Genomic DNA, 18,870 nt, shown 5'->3' on the forward strand with positions numbered 1-18,870 from the left:
TTGTCAAACGCATGCGGAAGACACTGATTGGGGTTCTGGTTGGAGCTCTGGTTTGCTTTCAGAAAACTGCAGAAACGCTCTTTGATGTCATTTGTGCAAATGTATTAACACATCAGGGAAAGGGTCAGTAAGCGTGTGCTTCTATGTTGGGTGTCCATTACAGCCCATTACTGGCGAACACAAAGGCCTGAGCGGTTTAACTGTTTGTGAACGATTTACAAGTTTGGCTCCCCCCACTCCACCTTAAACTACCTTCTCTAAACCTGGTGGGTTGCACCTAAGCCTTCTTATGTTTATTTTGAACAGACTCTTTTTTTGTGGGTAGCGTGGGGATTATTTTCCTCTCTCCTCTGTGTTTTAATACACATTTTGCATTCTTTGGCAATGTCAAGACTGTTCTTTCATTCCCAAAAGTTAATAAATGCTGCTAATTGTGTCATGACACTTCTCTTCCAGCGCGATCGGCAAAAAAGGTTTGGCATGCAAAGATGTCGCCGGTAATGTTTATTGCCAGCTTGGTTACAGAGATAACCTTCTGTCTTTCCATCCTCTAATTTTGTATTTGGTCTTGTAGATACGGTCCGAGAACTCCTGTGTCTGATGACGCAGAGTAAGTTGTCTTGTGTTTGTAGGAATCCATTAATGACTAGCTTAAACTGCATGTTTCCCATACTTACCACTAATTGAAATGCAATTAATGCGACAGTGAACTGAGCAGCTAACCGACTCACGCAGCTTCGGAAAAGCACTTGAAGTTGGAATGTAGAACATATGTTCTGTGCAGGAGAGATGAATGAAAGAGGAACTCAAGCATGATTCTAATACACAGCTGCTGCTTAAACTTAACATTTGCTTTTCATAGACATGGCATGGGGAGGCTGGTCTTACGGTCTGGATGTTGGTACCCCTTCTGAACCACAGAATTATTCTGCGTTTTTGCATTTAATTCTTGATACGTTAGGGCTTGGAGTTAACAATGAGGCAAGTCATTCTCATGGCCCTGGTTTTTTTGTTTTGTTTTGTTTTGTTTTGAGCTGAGAAAACAAACCCTGAACCACTAATTATAGAATCAGGAGCCCAAGTTCCTCCCAGGTTGGAATAATATAACTGTGGGATGCTCAAGACCAGAACATTGGGGTTGTGCTCCAGTTCTGCGGCATAGCAAGGAGTCAGGATGTCAAACGTGACTTGGCCTTCCTCTCTCGGCTCCTTCATTTCCACTTCTCTCAGAGATTCATTCCCTACTTCCACCCCACGTCCAAATTTGAGGAGGGGCCAACACTCTCCCATTTGTGACCACATGAACTGTTTCAGAAATGGATTTCCCATCTGCGGAGCATTCAGAAGCAGATATTCCAAGGCAAACGTTTTCTTGGCACAATACTAGCTTTCTCAGAGTTGAATAAATCTGTATTTTGAGAAACCTAATTAATACCTAATTCCATTGTCAGTGGCCCTGCCGAGCCTGGTGTCTCTGGGAGGACCAGTCCATGTGCTGGTGGGAGTATGGGGCCATCAGAAGAGCCACACAGTGGCCTAAGACATTTCATTCACCAAGTGAGGAGTCTTTAAAGAAGGGTGCAAAACACAAAAATCATTGCCACCAACGACAAGGAGACTGGGCCCCCAGATTTCTCAGTTTCCCCAGTAACCCCAGTTTCCAGTACCTTTTCCACGTCTGTGTTCAAGATGTCAGCTTGGTTTGTCTTAGCACCAAGCGGGCTGCCTCGGGTGTCAGGATAGGTTTCCAGTGTGCCATCTCTGATGGCTTTGTGTCCTGACGTGCAGCACAGCCATATCTCAAAACCAAATTCCTGCTGAGCTTGGCCGACTACACGGAGTTAAGTAGTCTGTAAAATTCAGCCCCGGTTATGACATTGAAAATCTGCACTGGTGATATTTCACATGCACTGAAAGGAAGATTATCTAAGATGATAGGCAAAACGCTACTTTGATTTGGTTCGCAAAAACATTTTGATGGGATGGATTTATTCTTCATCAGTACAAGGCCCCTGAGCAGTTGGCCTAGGGTGGATCTCTGGGAAATCCCAAAAAGTGGAAGAAAGGAAGCCACGGGAAGGAGAGTTTGAATCTTGCCCGTACCTTGAATATGAAACCTCACCCACGGGAAAAGTGAATGATTTTTTTTCAGGGCAGTGGAGGTGGGGACTCCCTTTGCTGCCCCAAATTTACAAAACATGACCTCATGGACTAAGAAGAGTAAAAGGAACTTCTTTTCCAGAGGTCTGACCTGGGAGTATCCAAAGTGCCAAATTTCCTTCTTGGGAGTAGACGCAACCTACGTGAAGCCGTGTGGGGTGCAAAATGCAAAGCTTATACTGGGACTTTAGTTTTCAAATAGATATTCATTATATGTTTAGTGTACCCCTCCCCCCACTCTCTCCCTTTTCCAAAATCTTTAAGGGCAATTATTGGCACAGGCTCTGTTTATTCAGAACTGGCACGTCCTTAAAATACAGTCCAATCAAAAAAAGATGTGCCCTTTCAGGAAAATGCAGGTCGGGGGCAGACCTACCACACAGGCAAACAGAGATTTCCGCCTCCCAGCAAGCCAAAAATGTTTCCATAGATACAGTTTCACCTTCTGGCCCTTTTCTTCACGTGCACGTTCCTCCTGTCCCAAGGCTCTGCCCACCAACGGAGCCTGTGCACCGTGAGAGCTGGAGGCTGTTTTATTCCTAATTCCCTCACCTCTGACCTGGCCCCAAAACAGTTTCCAGGCTTCCCTGGAGGTGATTTCATCCTGGCCCTCAAAAATGCCACCTCACCTTCATGGAAGACTCTGGAGGTGGCAGCCGGGACCCTCATCCCAACAGCACAAGGCATGGGCTGAGAGCAAATGCTGAGAGGAACCCACATTAATAATCTGGAGTTTGGGCTCCTCCAGGATCCCCCACCCTGCTTCCCCGCCCCCCAACACACACTTCTTCATTTTGGAGGCTGAGTCCAACCTCTGAAGCAAGAGACATTTTCTGAATGGTGACTCAGCCCATTTTCTGTCTCGTATTATCAATTTTCAACTTGCTTAGTTCCTTTTTTTGAAATGGCGTAAAGACATAACTCATAGTTCGGTTAGTTCTTTTTTTGGTCAGGTGGCTGGAATTTCTTTAAAACAAAACAAAACCACTCTGGGGAAAAATAGTACTTCCTGGTATATGAGAGGGCAAACCCGAGTTTCTTTTTTTATTTCACTAACCAGCTTTTGGCCACCTTTGGGCTGGGGTCATGAGAACTTCATGGTGGCAACAGAGATAGGACCCCAGGACAGAAGGCGGCAGTTCTCAAGGCCTTGCTCCCGTTCTTTTCCGAGTGACATAACCAGATCGCAAATCTTGGAGAAGGCCGCCATTTTTTCCCGGGGTTCCAGGAGAAGACCTGGCTCCAGGAATGGAATGAATTTCGGTCTCTTTCTGGAAAGCCTCCTTAAGCGAATTTTCACCCATGATGTTTTAAAAACAAACAAAACAAAACAAAAAACTGTGAGGTTTTTTGTGAGGCTGCAAATTTCCAAATCTTTCTTAAACCACCTTAATAAATATCTAAAAAAACGAAAAATCACAGCCCCCCTCCCCTTTGGAGGACCGCAGTTTATCTTTCTAGAAGACGTAGCTGCCATAGCCAACACTATCCACTGGGTACGTAGGGGCAGTTCCCCATGGTGGCCTGTCATATTTGTGCCAAACAGGCCTCAGGGAAAGGTCTTTCTATGTAGTCAGAGTATTCGAATACTCTTGGGTAAGACAGATTGCAAGTACGTCTTCAGTTTTAGCTCTCTTAGGTCAGACTTAAATAGTCCAAGCCCTAGAGAGAAGGAAGAGGCACCCAACAGAGCCATGCAGTTCATTTTGAATACATCGGAATGAAGGCGGGCAGCCATTGCACTGGGGATCTGTCTTCCCCTTCCAGAGAGGCTGTCTGCTCAGGACCCACTGGCGTCCAGGAACACTGCTGCTGTCCATTGTCTCCCCACGGGGAGAACTATTTGGGACATCATCGATGATGTCTAGAATTAAGTGGTGTCTAAGTGCATGGCTTTTCTTTTTCTTTGTGTTAAGCTGGCCTTAAAAATGGACTGTCCCAGTCTTCTGTTCTTAGAGTTTAATAGTGAACCTCCGTTTCTTGCTTTTGGACTGTGTAACCCCTTGGTCCCAGAGCTCATTTCTTTGAGGATTTTGCTTTGGTTTTTATTTCTGTCTTCATCTTGCTGCTTCAGCTTTTGCTGTAACAAAGGTCTGTGTAAGCACCACAGAAGAGGCCCTATGGTCTCGCCCAACATTTACTAAGATCCTATAGAACATATCAGTAATATGTACAGCGTAAGGGCTTTAAAAAAATTGCTTTCCCTAAGGTTTTTCTTGTAAAAGAGTAAACTCAGAAGTATCCTGACAAAAAAGAGGTAAAATGCTTGTGAGAAAATTAAGATGCAAAGTATAGAATGATTTATATATTTTATTCCTTAATCTTGCGATAAAATACCTTTTTTTCTTGATTCTGAGATGCTATCAACTGCACTTCCAATTTATGGGCATTTTTACAGGAAATAGAAATAACCACAGCAAACATATGAATCGCCAATGCATAGTTCTTGGATGCATCCACAATTCAGAAACTTCAGTATGAGAAGTTGGGTGTCTTAGACTTGAGGCTGGATGATTTTTTTTTTTAAAGTGGAGAAACTGCCTTCATGAGAAAGCACATAGGACAGCTCGTTGCACAAGCATTTACTGTAATGAAGTTTTGCTTCACGGAATGCCACCCTCCTTGCCCATAAATTCTCTCCACGTTATACATTTTAATTTCTCTGCATTTTGTTTCCTAATACATTTCCAAACGAGAAGAGCCCAGAGCTCATTTCCAAACGAGAAGAGCCCAAATACCTTTTTCTAGCTCATATGTAAATACGTTTTGGCACCTAGGTATAAAATCACATTGACTTGGGGCGCCTGGGTGGCTCAGGTGGTTAGGCGACTGCCTTTGGCTCAGGTCATAGTCCCAGAGTGCTGGGATGGAGCTCTGCATCGCATCCAGCTCCCTGCTCAGTGGGGAGCCTGCTTCTCCCTCTGCCTCTGCTGCTCTGCCTGCTTGTGTCTCTCGCTCTCTCGTCAAATAAATAAATAAAATCTTAAAAAAAATTTTTTTTTCATTGACTTGCTGCAGCCACCCCTGAAGGCAAAGATGGTTCCCTTTTGGCTTTGGGAGCAAAAGAAGAGGCGGGGGTGCCAGCATGCCGGCTGCCGCCTGGGGCTTCGCAACACGCCGCATCGCGCTGCTGCCTTGAGCTGCGGAGGGAAAGGGGCCGTTTGGTCAGCGCGGTAGCGCCCCCGTGCGGCAGAACGCGCAGAGCACACCCCGGGCACCGGTCCATTTTTGTCTCTTTTCTCTCCACACTCAGGAGCACGAGTATGTTTGACATGCGGTGTGAGGAGGAGGCCACGGTGCAGCCGCACAGCAGGGCCCGCCAGGAGCAGCTCCAGCTGATAAATAACCAGCTGCGGGAAGAGGACGACAAATGGCAAGATGTGAGTGCAGGCCAAGGTTATGTGCCGCGGGGAGGCTGCCCAGCACCGTGGGCTAGAGCCCCCCCCTACCCCACAACAGCAGGAAGAGAGGTGGGGTGGGTAGACTTGGACTTGAAAGCCAGGCAGGGGGAGGGAGCCCCTGGGGGATTTCAAACAGGAGGTGTGGGAATTCAAGAAAGGTAAATGACAACATGGAGGTGAAGAGTGAAGGACACAGACAGGTACTGCACAAGTCCCCCCTGCTAGAAGGTTGGCCGCAAAGGGAGGGGGTGGGGTGCAGGTGGGAGGCGCCTGGCATGGGACCTAGAATTGAGGATGCACTGTCTTTCGAGATGCTATATTGAAATGGATAGTGTGTCTGCTGCTGATGGCAACGGTAGGCGCCAACGTCAAAAGCGTACCAGTCACAGACACTGTTCTAACTGCCTGTGTGTAGGCTTTCTTCCGTTTCCTTAATGACTCAGTCAGCTAGCATCTAGTACCGTCCTCAGTTCCACAGATGAGTCCCAGAACAGCTGAGTAACTTGTCCAAAGTCTCACAGCTAGTGAGGGAGGGAGCCAGGATGAGAACCAGGGAAGAGCCAGTGCGGAGAAGAGCTGGGAGACGGGATAACGGGGGGGGGGGGGGGGGGGGGCCTGGATTCTTCCCTGTGGTCTTCCCAGAGCTCTCTGAGGTTGCCCTTGCGGGTTTGAGCGCACCCTCAGTCAGAAAAGTTCAAGTCCATGAAATGTAGTAAGAATCGGGTCTACCGTTTATCGAGCTGGCACCTTGTAGGCACTATGTCATTTAACCCTCGCCATAGGCTGGGAAGAGGACCTGTCATTGTCATCCTCATTTTAGGGATCAGGAAACTGAGGTGTAGAGAGGCTGACAAACATGCTGAGATCCCAAAGCATGGGAACAGGTGGCACCGAGACCCTCTCCCACAGCTTTGATCCCACCCATCTGACTCCAGCGTCCCAGAAATCATTATTTCTGCCTTTTGTTCCTTCCCTGAGCGAATTGTGTCGGTCTGTGATTGATTCCTCCCATTCTCTTGTCAGCAAGTCCATTCACAATGTGCAGGTCATACACTGGAGGAAACGAAGCTTCTTACGGTGCCCTGTGAAGCAATACTTTAAAATTTAGCAGCTGATATGAGATGTGATGGCGTAGTTCCCATTATCAAGTGTAAATGAGGGTGCTGGCCCGCTCTGGATACTGTGGTTCTATGGGAATGCTTCCTGCCTCTGGGGCATCCCTGTTCCCACCAAACTTACCCTGGATTGAGTAGGCCTGGCCTCACATCGTGGTGGGCCCATAGTCAGTGCCCACTCCACTCTGCAGAGTAGAAATGGAGTTGTGTGCAGGCCTGTGGAAGTACGTTCTGTTGACCCTTTGCCCCCTACCCCCTAGGACCTGGCTCGCTGGAAGAGCCGTAGAAGAAGTGCTTCTCAGGACTTAATCAAGAAAGAGGAAGAAAGAAAGAAAATGGAGAAGTTACTGGCTGGAGAGGACGGAACAAGTGAACGAAGGAAAAGCATCAAAACCTACAGAGAAATTGTTCAAGAAAAGTGAGTCCTTTCTGTCGTCATCATTGTTGTCCATGTGCAATGGTATCTAGATGTGCTTTTTCTAAAAATCGTTGGTTATCACAAAGGCTCTGATGCCAGCATCACAGACTCCCCGGGCTCCCCCTTCGGCTCAGCCTTGGCTGCTGCCAAGGTTGTCTTTGCAATTTTTGTGACGGTTGACTCTGTGCTTGCTTCCCCTCCCTCACCCATCCTTTAGAGAGCGGCGAGAGAGGGAGTTGCATGAAGCCTATAAGAACGCACGGTCCCAGGAAGAGGCAGAGGGGATCCTTCAACAATACATCGAGCGGTTCACCATCAGCGAGGCTGTTCTTGAACGCTTGGAGATGCCAAAAATTCTGGAAAGAAGCCATTCCACAGAGCCAAATTTAACCCCCTTCCTGAATGACCCAAGCCCCATGAAGTACCTGCGGCGACAGTCACTGCCCCCACCCAAGTTCACTGCCACTGTGGAGACCACCATCACTCGGACCAGCGTTCTGGACACCAGCACGCCAGCAGGCAGCGGGTCTCCAAGCAAAACTGTCACCCCCAAAGCTGTGCCTATGCTGACACCCAAGCCTTATTCCCAGCCCAAAAACTCGCAAGAGGTTCTGAAGACCTTTAAGGTAGGATGCATTCCTTAAGAGGAGAACCAAAAGTGAACTCTGGGTAATTAACGGAAAGAAGCATTTTGTCCCCAAGAAGATGCAATTCTGTTGATCAAACAGAAATGATATGTATTACTGTTGATGACTGTGAAGTTTATGTCTCAGGAGATTTGCTTTGCAAATAGTTAAAGGAGCGAGGTGTGTTTCCCAGTTCGATATAATGGCGTGTCTCTCTAGAGTAGTGGTCCCCAACACTAAATTCAGTAAAACCTTGGGGATCTCCAGCCCTGTGGAGGTAGAGTGAATTCCTCCAAACCAAATTGTCATTGCCTTTGGTTTAAGTAGAAGTATATGCAGCTACCTCTTCTTTTTAAAGAATTTGACATCATATCCAGAAAGATGCTACAATTGCAAAAGGAAAGAGACAATACAAGGAATACATAGGAGCATGGGATGTATTTGATTCTCAGATGAGACAGGATTTTACGAATATTTTTAAAGGGGAAAGAAACTAGGTTGTTTTCTACCAATGACTATGTAATGTTCCAGAACCAAAGAACCTATGACCACCAAATGTCTTTCCACTGCCTCGATTTCTGGTGTTTTCCCTCATATCCCAAGGAAACACTTGTTCTTTGACTTAAGCTCTTCTGACTACAAAGAAAAATCAGTTCTCATTGTCCCTGCACACCGCATGGGTTCTTAATAGAAGACAGAGGTGGAATTCATCAGCAGGAGACAGGGGCACATGACTATAAAGAAAGATTACTTGGCTAAACTAGTTGAGCAATGTGATGTCATGTATCTTCCTATTGAATTTCAGAGGGAACCAAACTGTATATACACTTTCTGATTAAGTAACTCAGAATGGATCTTGAAAGTCTGTGCCTTAGGCTTCAATAGAACAAAAGAAGGGAATCCTGGATGTCTCATCTGTGTTGAGTTGAGATTTGTGTCCCTCGAAGGACTGGGGCTGTGTCTTTGTTGTCCACAGCTTTGTCCTGGGAGCCTGGCCTTGGTGCCCGGGGCATAGCTCTTATTGAATATATACATGTGTTTTCCTGAGGAAATGAGCTACTCATCGTGAGGGCTCACACACAGATAAGCATGTCCCCAGACATGCTCAGTATGCTGCCTAGTACGGCACCACCTCTCCTTCACCCAGGGCCCATGACCTTTCCAGAACCTTCTGTGATATTTCATGAAGGAAGGTTTGATGTTGAGGTGGCCCACAATGGGGGTAAGAAACACATTTATTTAACTTGGTATCTGAGGCCTCTGATCAGATAATCCAGATGTCCACTTCCCCTCCTTTATATAAATAGTGCGAGGTGATCATTTAAACAGAAGAGTTATGACAGATGACTTGATGGCAAGATTTTGGTCCTGAGGAAACCCTGTCTCTCACCATTGTGGCAAAAATAATGTTTAAGTCCCCCACAAGAGTATTCATGGAGAAGAACCGAGTAGAGATCTTAGAGCTGGGGTTCGCTCTTGACCACTAATGAGCCCTTGAGTCATTACAGGCTTGGCTTATCAGCCCTAATCACAGCCCTGCGACTGAGCGGGTGAACCCCGTTATGGTCAAAGGTAGTATGTGGAAAGTTGTTACTAGATAATGCCAGGACAGAAGCTAAGAGGGGTGTGTGTGTGTGTGTGTGTGTTTTCTTGTGAGTAGGACAGTGGGGTGAGGGAGACATAGAATACAGACTTCGTTTCCCAGGACAGAATTAAGAGTAAAGAAAAATAAAATGAAATAGTATAGGGTAGTGTTTTTCTCCCTCTTTTTTAAAAAAAGATTTTATTTATTTATTAGAGAGAGAGTGAGAGAGCACGAGCAGTGGGGAGAGGGAGAAGCAGGCTCCTCGCTGAGCAAGGAGCCTAATGTGGGGCTCGATCCTAGGACCCTGGGATGGTGACCTGAGCTGAAGGTAGATACTTAACCAGCTGAGCCACCCAGGTGCCCCTAAGTCCATGTTTTTCAAAGTGAGATTTGCTACCTATTGCTGGGTTATGAAATCGGTTTAGTGGCTTGGTATCAGTAATTTTTAAAATAAAGTAAAATACGAGGGGTTAAAAAAAAGTCTGGTACATCACACATAATAAAAATAAATACTGTTTTACAAAAACTCCTATTCAGCTGTATTTACTTGGGTGTGCTTAGTTGTGGTTTAAGTTTCTTCTTATGGCTCACAGACAATAAATTACGCAAGCCACTGGCTTAAGGTAAATAAGCTGTAACTAATATCTGGCCTTCCATGATTCCTTTTGAAGGATTTTAGAAAGTCTCGTAAAAATAATAGCTAATATTTATATACATAAAACGTGCCAGATATTCTTCCAAACTCTGCACATATGTTAGCCCATAAAAATCCCCTCAGTGGCACTAGCAGGGAAATGCAGTTATTATAAACTTGGTAGACGGGGACCCTGAACACAGAGGAGAAGACACTTGTTCAATATTATGTGGTTTTGAAATGGTAGAGCCAGGATTGAACCTGAGGCTGTCAGAGGGCAGAGCTTCCTCCCCTAACCTCTCTATCCATTACCTCAGGCTTAAAGACAGAAAGTTCTAGATGCCGTTCAATAAGCCAGACTAATTAACCACCCCCTCGGCTCCTCCTTTCTTGCCTTTACCACCTTCCCTAGACGTGGGAACAAAGCAAAAATATTTTAATGTGTATGGCCTTTTGTTCTTGAGAAAATTGGGATTGGAAAATGAACTGCAGATAGGGATTTACTGTGATTTAGCATAGCATCCGGCCAGGGGCCCTCATGTTAGCTTGCAAAAATGTACCCATTGCCCCCTTACCACAGGATAAGCTGTAGAAGATTCCTGACCTAGGTGGGTTCTACCTAATTTGTAGGCTACCCAGGGGGGAAAAAAAAAAAAAAAGCCTCAAAACTCTGGCATAGCATTCAGAATTTAAATGAAGTGCTACAATCCAGGTTTGTGGTGTGTATTTATGCTTAAGACTCCTTGGTTTCCTACACTTTATTTTTTAAAATTTTATTTAAAATCAATTAATTAACATAGAGTGCATTATGAGTGTCTGAGGGTATACTCTAAAGTAAGAGCACACCCCGAGTAAGGCAGTCACGAAATTTAATCCAAAATGAAGGGGCCTGAGAAGACAGATGACCTTTTAAAGAGGCCCATAGAGCCTTCATTTCTAGAACCGATGGAAGCATACGAGAGACCTTATTTTGTGCTGGACTATGATTAATAAACGGTAATGTTTTACTGTGACTCTAAATGTGTTCTTTCATTGTTATAGTCTTCCACTGGGAAATAGCATCTGTTTTTGTTCCTTGTGTTTCCTATAGGTAGATGGGAAAGTCAGCGTGAATGGAGAAACAGTTCATGGTGACAAGATGGAGAAGGAGAAAGAAGGTCCTGTGGTGGCCCCTGCCCCCTCGTTAACCAAATCCCAGATGTTTGAAGGTGTGGCCAGAGTGCATGGGTCCCTAGTGGAGCTCAAACAAGGCAACAGTAGCATTGAGATCAGCATAAAGAAGCCAAATTCTGTTGCCCAAGAACTAAGAGTAAGAACACACTTTTCTTTTCCTTTTGGGGCTAATTCCACTGCAAAAGAATCTATTTTTAAAAATAAGTAGGTCTTGATAACCACCATTGCTCTCTCTGTGGGTATAATATTTTGTTAAGGCTGCCTAACAAAGCTAACGGAGTAGCTTAAACGCCAGAAATTAATCGTTTCATAGTCGTGCTGGCCAGATGTCCAAATTCAAGGTATTGGCAGGGTTGGTTCCTTCTGTTGGCTGTGAGGAAGACTCTGTTCCACGTCTCTCTGCTACTTTTTGGTGGTTTGCTAGCACTTTCTGGTATTCCTTGGCTTGTAGAAGGCTTCCCCTGATCTGTGCCTTCTTCTTCACGTGGCATTCCATCTGCGTACTTGTCTGTGTCCAAGTCTCCCCTTTTTATAAGGACACCAGACATCCTGGGCCCAGTCCACTCCACTGTGGCCGCAGCTAACCCTAACCCATTATACGTGCAATGATACTATACCAAGGAAGGTCCCACTCTGAGGTACTAGGAGTTAGGACTTCAGCATATGAATTTGGGGGGCTGTAGGAGACGCAATTCAACCCCAGTTGGTGGGGTATAATAGAAGTTATATTATCACTTATGAATAAGAGAAACTTCTTTTTGTCTTCACATTCTTGGTATCTAGTGTTATAGAAAAATAAATAAATCTCTAAAATACTTTTCTCCACCCATTATTTGTTCCCCATCAGAACCTATTTATGCACTATGAGAATGACTGGTGCCCTAAGAACCTGGCTTTCCATCCTTGACAGTATGTATAAAAGGATATCTGTCTTATTAGCTTAAAAACAAACAAAAAGCCCCCCAAACACTAACAGCGATAAAAGGTGTGCTTAGCTTAGCCCCTTAAATTCAGAACAATTGGAAGCAACTATTGAATAGCCAAGCTGCAAAATGTCAGGCGATTCAACAATTACAGGAGAGAAAACTCAATTTTCTATTCTGTTTGCTGGTTTGGTATGTAAAACAGAGTCGGAAAGATGACCCTTTCTTAGGTCTCTCCCCCGAAGGGCTCACGCTGGTATGGCGGCTCAGACCCAAACTTTCACGGCCACAGACACAGCCCAGCTTTTAGGGTGCACACTGGATTCCGCACAACCTTGTTCGTCCTCACCAGACGCTGATTTCTGCAGTTTTCATTGATAGCGTTTGGGTTGGAATTACAAAGGATGGGGGACACTGTCATGATTTTACCCCCAGAGCCTAGGAAGGTTTGACCCCCAAGGGAACTTGTCTTCTGTTTCCAAGGCTGAGTTAGAAGACCCAACTAGCTAAACTCACCAGTGGACTGGGTCTCATTTTGCTTATCCCTGGAGACACCTTCTTGTCTCTTATCTTTTTTTCTAATTGTAGCACACTTGACATATCCTATCCTGTTAATTTCAGGTGTACATCATAGTGATTCAAGATCTTTACACATTACGATCGATGCCCACAATAAGCCCGGTTACCATCCACCCCCATCCAAAGTTTTTACAATATCCTTGACTGTATTTCCTATCTGAACATTATATCCCCATGACTTACTTATTTTATTCCTGGGAGCTTGTCTCTCTTTATCCCCTGAAATTATTTTTTCTGCCCCCCAAGCCCCACCCCACTCTGGTTTCAGACAGTTTGCTTCCATTATCTAGGAGTCTGTTTTGTTTTTCACTTGTTTTGTTTTTTGGAATCCGCATACAGTATTTGTCTCTCTCTGCCTGACCTATTTCACTTAGCATTACACCCTCTACGTCCATCTATGTTGTCTCAAATGGCAAGATCTCCTTTTTCAAAGCTAAGTAATATTCTATTTTACCTATATACCACATCTTATTTATCCATTCGTCTATCAATGGACACTTAGCTATCCATTGTCTCGTATCTTGGCTTTTATAAATAATACTGCAATAAGCATAGGGGTGCATATATCTCTTTGAATTGGTGTCTCATTTACTTTGGATAAATATCCAGAAGTGGAATTGTTTGATCATAAGGTAGTTCTATTTTTAATTTTTTGAGGGCCCTTTATCCTGTTTTCCACAGTGGCTGCACCATTTGCATTTTCATCAACTCTGCACAAAGATTCCCTTTTCTCTACATCCTTGCCAATTCTTATGTTCTGTCTTTTCGATAGTAGCCAATCTGACAGGAGTGAACTGATAGCTCGTTGTGATTTTGATTTGCATTTCCCTGATGATGACTGATGTTGAACATCTTTTCATGTGCCTGTTGGCCATATGTATGTCTTCTTGGGGAAAGTATCTATTCAAGTCCTCTCACCATTTTTAAATTAGTTTTTTTTATATTGTTGTATAAATTATTTGTATATTTCAGATATTAACTCCATATCAGATGTATGACTTACAAGTATCTTCTCCCACTCAGTAGGTTGCCTTTTCATTTGCTGATGGTTTCCTTTGTTGCACAAAAGCTTTTCAGTTTGATGTAATCCTGGTTTTGTTCTGTTTTTTTTCAATTGTAGCTTTTGTTACCCTGAGGAGACTTGTCCAAACAAATACTGCTAAAACAAATGTCAAGGAACTTACTGCCTATAATTTCTTCTAAATATTTTATGGTTTTTGGTATGACGTTTAAGCCCCTAATCTATTTTGAATTAATTTTTATATGTGGTGTAAGATAATGGTCCAGTTTCATTCTGAGATTTTTCTTTTGAGGAAGAATGAAATGTGTTTTCTCAGAGGAGCTAAGAGGATGTAATTCTTCCCCACGGTGCTCAAGTCCTATGGAGTTGCAAAGGGGAATAAACCAAAACAATTTCCTCACATGGTAACACATTTACTGGTCTCCAGGAGCAAAGTTTTGTGATCCAGGCAAATGCTGAGTCTCTCAACATGGGATTTAATTTCACTTTTCATTTGCATAAATGTTATCATCTCTGAAGAATTTTTACTAATTATCATAAGATGAAATATTGAGTTTTGCGACTAGCATGGGAACTTTACTGGTAGAGTCCATATATGCTCTTAATTTTAAATTAGAAGTTTCTGTAATTAATTAGATATTATAGTGGTAGAATTGCTTTTCTGGGACAATTAGTAATTCTGTTCTTATTTGTCTTTTGCCAGACTTAGTGTTAAGCATTTCTGAAGTTCCCTGATCAGTACCATTCCATGACTCAGTTTGACTACTAGGGTCACAGGCCCTTTGCATGTACTGTGAAGCTCAGCTCTTTCTCATTATACTTTGCAAAAGCAACAGTGTCAGTGTCATGCTTGGTCCATGACACTTGCCACATAATAGAGGTACACAGGGCTTACTTGGGCCCAGCAGATAAATTATAAGAACAAACCCTGAGGGGTGTACAGTCAGGCACACGCCTACATTTTATCTCTTACCAGTTCTGCCCTCTGGCCGTTTTGTTGTTTGAGTTTGGGGGAAACCCTGCCCTTCAATGAATGGATTTTATTCCTGATTGAAGTTAAAGGAATAAATGACGAGACTAGATGGTATAATGCCTAAACCTCCTAAACCAACTATTTAATTTCTCTTGTTCTAAGTTTTTAACCCTTTGGGGAAAAAAAAAGCTTTACTGGTGGCATTAAGCAGAAGACTCCGAAGAAAAGGGGGTTGATTTGTTTTTAGAGCAGTATAGCCTCCCTTTAAAAATATACTCATTCTTGATAATGAGTCATATTCTTATTTTTACAGTTAGCAAATTAAAAAATAGCCCGTTTTCTGTTTAATGACAGGTATTTTCCACTTTAATAGTAGTTAACCTCCCTAAAGGCCAAGAGAAGATGGATTGAAACATTTCACATTGATTGTATATCCCCAAAAGTGTCTTGTTTGAAGAGAAGCAAAATTAGATAGTTTGAAAGAAATCATCTTACTTCAGTAATGTATACAGTATAACAAGAAAAGCCCCAAACAAAAGGTGGCCCGGTGGATTTTCTTCCCCTGAAACAGCCTGATCCTGGACAGACTCAAGATGTAGGTCCAAACTCTTGGAAAAGCCTGGGAGCCTCTTCCTTTATAGATCTCTTATTTGGAAAAAAACTGCCTAGAGTTGGGGCTACCTGGGTTGCATAGTCGGTTAAGCATCTGATTCTTGGTTTCAGCACAGATCATGATCTCAGGGTCGTGAGATGGAGCCCGGCGTTGGGCTCTGTGCTCAATGTGGAGTCTGCTTCAGATTCTTTCTCTTTCTCCCTCTGCCCTGCCCAAATGTGCTCTCTCTCCCTCCTTCTCTCTCTCTCTTTCAAAGAAACAAATCTTTTTTTTAAGATTTTATTTATTTGACAGAGATCACAAGTAGGCAGAGAGAGAGGCAGAGAGAGAGGGGGGAAAGCAGGCTCCCCACTGAGCAGAAAACCTGATGCGGGACTCGATCTCAGGACCTTTGAATCATGACCTGAGCCAAAGGCAGGGGCTTTAACCCACTGAGCCACCCAGGTGCCCCAAAGAAACAAATCTTTTTAAAGAAAGGAAAAGGAAAGAAAGAAAAACCACCCTGTTTGGAGTCATTTCTAGTTCAGAAGTCATGGTGGTTCTGAATAGGAAGTATCCTTTATTTCCCCGACTCTATACTCCAGGCCATTGACTCAACTATGGCAGGGGCTAGAACAGTATTTTCTGGATAAATCACTACCTGTATGCATCTGTTAGACTGTAAGCCAAGAGGTTAGCTCTCCTACGCAGAATGCAGACTCATTATTAAAACAGTCTTCATACTCACAACTTACAACACCAAAAGTTTTCCGTTCCCAATGTGTTATTCCAAGAGTCATTTGAGAAGCATGTCTTCTCCCAATAAACCGACGCCTCACTTCATGTCCTTGCCCGTATTCCAAGAAAAGCATTTCTTGACTATGTTACAGCTGGTGTATTCCCGTTGAAGTGGTGGAATTCGGTGGTCATGGCAAAATAGGGGGACCACCTAAAACAGAGGGGCTGCCCCTCAGAGCCTCCCCCCTGCCGGGCCGGAGACCAGCTTGGACTCGATGCGCTATTTTCTCATGCATGTGCCCCATTCTGCGGGGCCGTCAAAGGAATAGTGTTCTCTTTAAATGGCGTCTTTCTTCCAAAAACTGCATTCCCAACAGATACACTCTTTATAGAGGAGTAACCTCCCCCACCACCAAAATGTCACAGCTGTCCAGGGAGAGCTGGAACTGCTCAAAGGGCATGGCAGCCGTAGGCAGGAGTGTCCATTCAGACCATGAAGCAGGGCGGCAGGGGAGGGTGACCGCAAGACTCCCGTTGTGGGGGACAGGCTGAGGTTGGACTCTCAGCCTCTGGGGCCAGCACGGCCACTTTTGTGCGATATTATGTCCTCTCTCTGGTTTCTTTCTCCCTCACCTTTCTCATTTAAAACTCTCAGGACCGTTGCTCTCTTGCTTAAGAAATGGAGCCTCAATGAAGTTAAGCGTGTTATTATTATTATTTTTTAATACTCTGGCTGTATCTATTGATACCAGCAAACTCCACATCATCCTCAGCTGAATCACCTGTCAGGTAATGACACAGTGACTACAGTTACTTTGCCAGTAGTTGGTTGCCTGGTCACCGATAAGCCTGAATTAAGGACTATTCTCTGCCCCATTTTTGAAGCAGGGAAGAAAAAAAAAAATCTCATAAACTTGCTGGGAGGGCAGTTTTTATAAAGCAGCCAGAAAAGTATATAAAGTAAAGTTTAATTAAGTGCTAGATAATATGGTCAGAAGACTAGCGGGTTGGAAGCTTTGCAGAGAACAGGTAAGATCCTTATGGTTGGGGTTAGTGGGAAAGGTTTTGTGTGGGACATGGTTTGGAAACTTGACCTTGGGTGTGGGATTTGCATTGGAATGGAGCAGGTTATTCCACACGTTGGGAACGGCAGAAGCAAAGGCTTGGACAGTGGTGAGGAAGCCACAAGAAGATTCCAGGAGTGGTCACAGGGCTACAGTGTGATGCGGTTGACTAGGATGTTACATATTCTAAGCAAAGGGGTCCGGTCTCCCAAGACCTGATCTTGTTACCCCTGAGATATTTCCCCACAGAAACCTTTTTGTTTTATTTTGTATTTTAAAATATTGGCTTCTGTAAGAAAACCATGTCCTAGCACAAATACAGACTCCTGGAATCCAGGATTGGAAAATAAGTTGGAAGGTCTTCTTAGCTGATGAGGGCTTTATCCTGCTCAGAGAGATGTTTCTGTCGCCCTCAAAGCTAGTCCAGAGTTTTCTTCATAGGACTTCATAGGAGCTGAATTTGCATTTGACTCTCTTCCTTCCTCTGTGGTACCAAAAATGGCCCTTTCCTAAAATACCTAGAGTACTTCATGTAGTAACTGGTCAAAGATCTAAGCCCTACCTGAGCCTCAGTTTATATTAAAGACAAAGATAATAGTAGTATATGCCTCTGAAGGTTAGTGTGAGAATCCCTGTCTAGAGTAAGCACTTGGCATGACGTCAGACTCACAGACAGGGGTGCCCTTAAGTTATTTTTAATAGGGTTGTACAACCAATGGAAGAAAGTGACGGTACCGTTTCCAGAAGCCCCGAAAAGGGGTAGGTATAAAGTTTCTTGGGTTTAAAGCAAGATCGTCAAAAATCGCCATCTTGCACAGGGTGTGAATTTCAAACAAATGGGGTGAATTTCTTGTCATTGTCCAGCTTGGCTTGTTCGTCATTCCAGTTGTAATTCACTAAGAAGCACAGGGCTGTGAATAGCTTTTTCCAGGAGGCCGACTGCCTTGTAGATGCTCCATGTGGTACTTCCTCAGGTCTTTCTGTTCCTCCTGTTGTTCCCTCTTTCCCAAGTCTGTTCCCTCTGCCACCTAGACCCTGCCGATCACTCCTCCTCCCCAGCTCATCCCGATGTTGTCATGGGTTGTGGGGGGTGGGGGGAGTCCTGCTGGCCAGCTCCTTCCTCCCAAATCTATAGCAATCCTCCCTCCCTGACCAAGGGCCAAACGTTGCCGGCAGGTTTCTAAACGATTTTGTCTGTCTTCTCAAGCTAAGTAATAAGGTAGGTCTATTTTTTTTCAACCTTGATAATATCAGCCCTTGGCCTTCCTCTTGGAAATTTCAGTGCCTTACTAATCTTGTCCAATCCAGGAAAACAGACAATCCGATCTTTCTTGAAGCAGTGAGAGCTGGAGGAAGGCATTTGAGTAGGTGCTGTTTTCCTTACAACTGAGACCCACTGCAAAATTCCTTTCCAATGTCAAATGTCAACAAGCATTTCTTGACAAACTGTTTTTCTCCATCTAGAAGTAATGGGAGGAGTGTTAAATTAAAAGTCATTGAAGGTATTTAGGGAAAGAAGCATTTGCAGATGATACATCAGAGACAATTTAAAAAAAAAAGAATCTATCCCATTTACCTGGACCAGAGCCTCACATTGTGGGTTCGAAAAGTTTAGGCAAAAAGGAAAAGGCTAAGGGGTGGAGACTCTGATCCCCCATGCAGATCCTCTTTTACCCAGTGAAAGTAGATACTCAGAGGTATAAAAGTGAAAGGGGAAACACATGCATGGCATATGTGACCCCTGGGTCACTGGTGCCAAGACATAAATAGACTGATTTTCCAGGCTTCTGTCCAGAGAAGTTATTCGAGACCGAAGCCAGGAAATCACTCAGTCACAGAATGGAAGCTGAGGAAAGGTCGTTGGGTAT

General features: G+C 44.2%; 1 protein-coding gene across 26 annotated transcripts in view; it reads left to right on the forward strand.

Moving 5' to 3' along the window:
• The window catches only part of LIMCH1 (LIM and calponin homology domains 1), a 326,042-nt gene that overhangs the window by 264,511 nt on the left and 42,661 nt on the right, over window positions 1-18,870 (forward strand). For 21 of the 26 annotated variants that reach the window (XM_013062177.2, XM_013062179.2, XM_013062180.2 and 18 more), the window contains 5 exons: window positions 575-610; window positions 5,414-5,540; window positions 6,937-7,094; window positions 7,312-7,720; window positions 11,030-11,248. In XM_013062177.2, the coding sequence (XP_012917631.1) occupies window positions 575-610; window positions 5,414-5,540; window positions 6,937-7,094; window positions 7,312-7,720; window positions 11,030-11,248 (949 nt within the window). The remainder of the gene's footprint in view (window positions 1-574; window positions 611-5,413; window positions 5,541-6,936; window positions 7,095-7,311; window positions 7,721-11,029; window positions 11,249-18,870) is intronic. The other 5 variants (XM_013062187.2, XM_013062186.2, XM_013062188.2 and 2 more) reach the window with 1 other exon arrangement.

The sequence above is a fragment of the Mustela putorius genome, unplaced genomic scaffold (assembly GCF_011764305.1).
Source record: "Mustela putorius furo isolate JIRA1106 unplaced genomic scaffold, ASM1176430v1.1 tig00000083_pilon_pilon_pilon, whole genome shotgun sequence".
NCBI classification, from domain to species: domain Eukaryota; kingdom Metazoa; phylum Chordata; class Mammalia; order Carnivora; family Mustelidae; genus Mustela; species Mustela putorius.